General features: G+C 50.8%; 1 protein-coding gene across 4 annotated transcripts in view; it reads right to left on the bottom strand.

Annotated features, from left to right (window-relative positions):
- LOC122544389 (arrestin red cell) overlaps positions 1-6,000 on the bottom strand; it is a 131,046-nt gene that overhangs the window by 14,823 nt on the left and 110,223 nt on the right. For all 4 annotated transcript variants that reach the window (XM_087983025.1, XM_087983024.1, XM_087983023.1 and 1 more), the window contains 3 exons: positions 4,604-4,663; positions 2,968-3,035; positions 1,714-1,849 (listed from right to left, as the gene is read on the bottom strand). In XM_087983025.1, the coding sequence (XP_087839151.1) occupies positions 1,714-1,849; positions 2,968-3,035; positions 4,604-4,663 (264 nt within the window). The remainder of the gene's footprint in view (positions 1-1,713; positions 1,850-2,967; positions 3,036-4,603; positions 4,664-6,000) is intronic.

Genomic DNA, 6,000 nt, shown 5'->3' with positions numbered 1-6,000 from the left:
AAACGTTTGGGTCTAGGCTACCTTCTTGAAGTATTTTGAAGCTACTCTCAACAATCAAACATCGACCTAACTCGTTCTCCAATGTATTTAATAAATTGTCCTCCACTGCTCTCTTTATGGAAAGAATTGCAAACACAAAAGACCCTCTGAGAAAAGCAATTCCTCCCCATCTCCATCTTCAATGTGTGACCATACTATGGCTCTAAGAAGTGCATTTTGTCCTGTTTTTCGTTTTGAAAAGAGGTGCCGAGTGGTCTATTTGAATCCAATAAGCCGCTTGAGGGGCCTTGGGTCTTTTTACCAAAAGGTTGGAAATTAGAAGCGGCCTGTTTGGGTGGGATCAATCTCCCCCAGAACCTGGATTTTCAGGTTTAGTTTCTCAGGAGCAGTTGCTGGGCCCTCGAAGCTGGGTTTGGGAGTTGTTCCTTCTCTCTCGGTAACAGCTAGAAGTTGGGGGTTCCCTTCCTGCTGCTGGAATTGTCCGTGAGACAACCTATTTTGCTGAATTTGCCTTTGCCAAGGGTGTGTTTATGGGATTATACTATATGGGAACAGTTACTGTTTAGTTGCTAAATAATCTATTATTGTTAAGTTTTCCAATAGAATTGTTATTCCAATTTCTTATTTCTTCTGTTGCATTTTAACTACAGCCTATGAATAAAATATGTTTTGCTTCAAATCTGGTAGTTTGACCAGTCGAATTGCATCTGGAACATAACACCTTATGCTTGCCTTTAAAGAAGAAAACGTTCATGCCTGGGCTATCTTCTCAATACATCGAGGTCCATGGCAAATGAAACTCCCTTTAAGTTAAGTCGTACCCCCTTGTTTGTCCCACAAGGGGGGAGCTGCCCTCTCAGCCCCAACCCTATGGAACCCCCCCACAACTGTGTTCCAACAACGTCACCTCTGATCTTTGGAAACGCCAATGAGGACACACTCAATTGTTGCTCCCAGGTTGAGCGACCCCACTGGGGAAGTCTCCTCTGAACTGCTGTCAGTGCACTGACATCCTTTCTCAAAGGGAACAATGGCAAAGCTGAAAAACGAGGGGTATCCTCCCTCCAGCCCCAACACCCCATCGCCTTAACCCCCCCCGCCACCCCACTCCCCCAGTGATCAGTGACATCCAACATTAATTAGCCGATCGCTGTTGACTGGACCCTCAGCCAGCTGGGCACTAACCTCGGGGATTCTAGCATTTGTTGCTCCCCGCCCCACCCAATTCCCCTTCTCACTACCTCCCCATCCCTTACTCTCTGATCTCTCTACCCCCAATCCACCCTCTCCCTCCCACTTTCCCTCTAGATTTCTCTACCCCCTCTCATCCTCACTCCTCTCCTTCCCTCACTCTCTGTTGATCTCTCTACTCCCCTGACTCCACTCTCTCCTTTGCTGTCTCTCTCGATCCCTCTACCCCATCCCTCCCTCACTTCTTGATCCCTCTACCTATCTCGTCCTCACCCCCTCCCGCCCTCGCTCTCTTTATCCTTCTACCCCTCTCCCTGCCTCTCGTTCTCTTTATCCCTCTACCACCCTCCCTCGCTCTCACTCTCTTTATCCCTCTCCCACTCTCACTTTATCCCTCTACCCACTCACCACTCCCTCGCTCTCTTTATTGCTCTACCCCCCTCCCTCACACTCTCTCTCTCTCTCGAGCCCTCTACCATCCCCTCACCCTCACCCTTCCCCCTCTCCCACTGTTGTACTGACCTCTTTATCTAACGAGGCTTCGAGGTGGAGGGATCTGTCTGACATCAAGAAATTCCTCGTGGTCTCCGCCATTGGCTGCGGCCCTGGTTTCTCCGGAGCGTACTGTACTTTCCGGATGACCAGGCGGACGGAGTTCCTGAGGGGTGAGACAGAAGGAAATGGAGTGTCCAAGATGGAAGGGCTTCTAGTCAATCGGGGAGTCGAGGGAGCCAAGGGGGATTGGAGAGGGTGGGGGGATGGAGGCGTGGGTTGGGGGGGGGGGGGGGGATGTGAAGTTGAGGGTCTGGGAGGTGTAGCGGGCGGGGGCGGAGTCACGGGCAGGGAGGAATCACAGGTGGGGGAGGTGAAGACGTGGGTGGGAGGAGTCGTGGGCTGGCAGAGTGGTGGGTGGGAGGAGTCCCAGACAGGGGGCGGAGTCCCAGACAGGGGGCAGAGTCGAGGGTGGTGACATCAGAAGAGTGCAGTGGAGGACTAATCAGGTCAGCCACGGTCCCACTGAAGGTTAGTGATGGCCGGAATGGCCTCCTTTTGCTCTGATGACGTTGGGAGACCCAGACAAACCCCTCCCCTGCTCTAACACCCTCGATTCAATCGATTCAAATCATTTATCGTCCGGGTAGGCAGGCTGACAGTTGCACCCAGAAAGTCTGCGGCTGGGTGCAAACAGGAGGGGGAGGGAACGTGTAGCCGTCTTATCGCTGGACTGTTAACCCAGAGACCCAGAAATGCTCTGGGGACTCAGGTTCGAATCCCGTCCCGGGACATGAATTCACTGAAAAAAAACAAACTCAGGGATTAGGAGTCTAACGATGACCACGACTCCCTCGTCAATTGTCAGGGGGAATATCCCATCTGGTTCACTCATGTCCTTGAGGGAAGGATGATTTAGAGGGGTCGATGTTGGACCGGGGTGTACAAAGTTAAAATCCCACCAGGTTATAGTACAACAGGTTTAATTGGAAGCACTAGCGGCCATGCTTACCCTACAGTCTGGTCTACATGTGATCCAGAACCACAGCAATGTGGTTGACACTTAACTGCCCTCTGGGGCAATTAGGCACGGGCAATAAATGCTGGGCCCAGCCAGAGACACCGTAATCCCATGAATGAATAAATCAAGAGTTCAATTAATGCTCTCTCTCTCCCTGCCTTCCCCAAGGTTTACACTGAGGTGAGACCCCCACCCCAGACATCCCAAAAGTGGGGGGTGCCGTGTGTCTTGTGATGCTGATGGGCAGCTGGGGCACAGCTCACCTCTTGTGTATCTTCTCTTCCATCGCCTTAGCACAGAACGCACGGATTTCAAAGTCCACACCACAGGCCTGGGGGCAGGGACCGGGGTGGGGGAGGGAGGGGAGAGAGGGAGAGAGAGAGGGACAGGGAGGGAGAGAGAGAGAGGGAGAGAATGAGAGAGAGAGAATGAGAGAGAGAGAGAATGAGAGAGAGAGAGAATGAGAGAGAGAGAGAATGAGAGAGAGAGAGAATGAGAGAGAGAGAGAAGGAGAGAGAGAGAGAAGGAGAGAGAGAGAGAAGGAGAGAGAGAGAGAAGGAGAGAGAGAGAGAAGGAGAGAGAGAGAGAAGGAGAGAGAGAGAGAAGGAGAGAGAGAGAGAAGGAGAGAGAGAGAGAAGGAGAGAGAGAGAGAAGGAGAGAGAGAGAGAAGGAGAGAGAGAGAGAAGGAGAGAGAGAGAGAAGGAGAGAGAGAGAGAAGGAGAGAGAGAGAGAAGGAGAGAGAGAGAAGGAGAGAGAGAGAAGGAGAGAGAGAGAGAAGGAGAGAGAGAGAAGGAGAGAGAGAGAAGGAGAGAGAGAGAAGGAGAGAGAGAGAAGGAGAGAGAGAGAAGGAGAGAGAGAGAAGGAGAGAGAGAGAAGGAGAGAGAGAGAAGGAGAGAGAGAGAAGGAGAGAGAGAGAAGGAGAGAGAGAGAAGGAGAGAGAGAGAAGGAGAGAGAGAGAAGGAGAGAGAGAGAAGGAGAGAGAGAGAAGGAGAGAGAGAGAAGGAGAGAGAGAGAAGGAGAGAGAGAGAAGGAGAGAGAGAGAGAGAAGGAGAGAGAGAGAGAGAGAGAGAGAGAGAGAGAAGGAGAGAGAGAGAAGGAGAGAGAGAGAAGGAGAGAGAGAGAAGGAGAGAGAGAGAAGGAGAGAGAGAGAAGGAGAGAGAGAGAAGGAGAGAGAGAGAAGGAGAGAGAGAGAAGGAGAGAGAGAGAAGGAGAGAGAGAGAAGGAGAGAGAGAGAAGGAGAGAGAGAGAAGGAGAGAGAGAGAAGGAGAGAGAGAGAAGGAGAGAGAGAGAAGGAGAGAGAGAGAAGGAGAGAGAGAGAAGGAGAGAGAGAGAAGGAGAGAGAGAGAAGGAGAGAGAGAGAGGGAGAGAGAGAGAGAGAGAGAGAGAGAGAGAGGGAAAGAGAGAGAGAGAGAGAGAAAGAGAGAGAGAGAGAAAGAAAGAAAGAAAAGGGAGAGAGAGTGTGAGTGAGAAAGAGTGAAGAGAGAGAAAGAAAGAAAAAAGTGGCCAGGGGGCAAGAGAGATGATGGGGGGTGGGGGGGGGGCAAGAGAGGCAGGAGCGAGAGAGATGGGGGCAAGAGATGGGTAGGAGGGATGGGGAGAGAGGGAGACAGAGAAAGAGAGTGAGAAAGAGCAGGAGGGAGAGGGTGGGCATGAGAGAGAGAGGTGGACAAAGAGAGGTCCATGGGGGAAGAGTGATGGTGGGAGGGAGAAACAGACGGAGTGGAGAGGGAGAGAAGAAAGAGGGGAAGAGAGGAGGGAGGTGGAGAGTGGGGAGCAAGGAGGAGAGGGGGAGAGAGATGGAGAAGTTGGAAAGATGAGAGAAACTTATTATTTCGGACTCAAAAACCAGTGCAAAACTCTCCATTCAAACAGTGAGAGAACTAAACTCTGCTGGCTTACCTTGCCTGTGTCCTCAGGGCCTGGCTGCAGGGTCACTGAACACGGCAGATTCTGGGGGAGCTGTGGAAACAGGAAAGGTTTTGACAGGGAGTTAGATACCATCCTTAGGACTAAAAGGATCAAAGGGATGGGAGAGAAAGCAGCAAGAGGGGATTGGGTTGGATGATCAGCCATGATCATATTGAATGAAGCAGCAGTCTGGAAGGGCCGAATAGTCTGCTGCTGTTTTTCTGAGTTATACAGTGAGACCCCAGCAGGGGTGCAATTAAATGAAACCACAATGTGGTGAATTCTGTACAGTCTTGGTCTCATTACTTAAGAAAGAGTGTAAATTCATTGGAAGCCTTGTAACTAAGGATTATCTGATTGGAATATCTGGAAGTGGCTGGGTTGTCTACGGAGGAAAGATGGGAAGGGCTGGGCTTGTACCTAGTGCAGTTTAGGCAAGTTGGCATGGCGTCTCAGTGGTTAGCACTGCTACCTCATGGTGCCAGGGTGGGTTAGCCATGGGAAATTGTCCTGTAGTGTCCAGGGATGTGCAGGTTTTTAGATTAGATTAGATTCCCTACAGTGTGGAAACAGGCCCTTCAGCCCAATAAGTCCACACCGACTCGCCGGAGCGCAACCCATCCAAAAGTCATTCAGAGGGTCAAGTCATTGCAAGCTTGGCCCGCATTTATTGCCCATCTCAGAGTCCACTGCAGTTCAGAGTCAACCACATTGCTGTGGTGCTGGAGTCACATCTCTGAAAGATGCAAATAAACCAGAGAGATATTTCCCCACTGGTGGCAAGATTTCTGTGCAAATCAGGATCCACACCTGCCATTGCAGGTTTCGAAACCATATCCCCAGCACATTATTGGGGCCTTGGATTAACAATTGAGTGATAATTCCGCTATGCCTTCGACTCCATTGTATTAGGGTGGGTTAGCCATGGGAAATGGTCCCGTAGTGTCCAGGGGATGTGCAGTTTAGGGTGGATTAGCATGGGGTGAGCGGGGTCAGTTGGATTAGTAAACTTGCAGCTGACACAAAGATTGGTCAATTGGATTAACAGAGAGAGTGAGGGTCTTAAGCAACATGAGGAGATAAACTGGGATGCTCATTTGGTGGCTGGAACGTAACCATGAGGTATTTGAGATAGGGTAAAGAGGCAAAGTCTTTTCCCTGGGGTGGGGGAGTCCAGAACTAGAGGGCATAGGTTTAGGGTGAGGGGAAAAAGATATAAAAGGGACCTAAGGGGCAACTTTTTCCACAGAGAGGGTGGTAAGTGTATGGAATGAGCTGCCAGAGGATGTGGTGGGGGCTGGTACAATTACAACATTTAAGAGGCACTTGGATGGGTATATGAATAGGAAGGGTTTGGAAGGATATGGGCCGGGTGCTGGCAGGTGGGA

This window comes from Chiloscyllium plagiosum, unplaced genomic scaffold, assembly GCF_037043375.1.
Source record: "Chiloscyllium plagiosum isolate Xiang-an unplaced genomic scaffold, Cpla_swu_hap1 HiC_scaffold_44, whole genome shotgun sequence".
NCBI classification, from domain to species: domain Eukaryota; kingdom Metazoa; phylum Chordata; class Chondrichthyes; order Orectolobiformes; family Hemiscylliidae; genus Chiloscyllium; species Chiloscyllium plagiosum.
The sequence above is the reverse complement of the archived record's forward strand: the minus strand, read 5'-3'. Positions and strand labels throughout refer to the sequence as shown.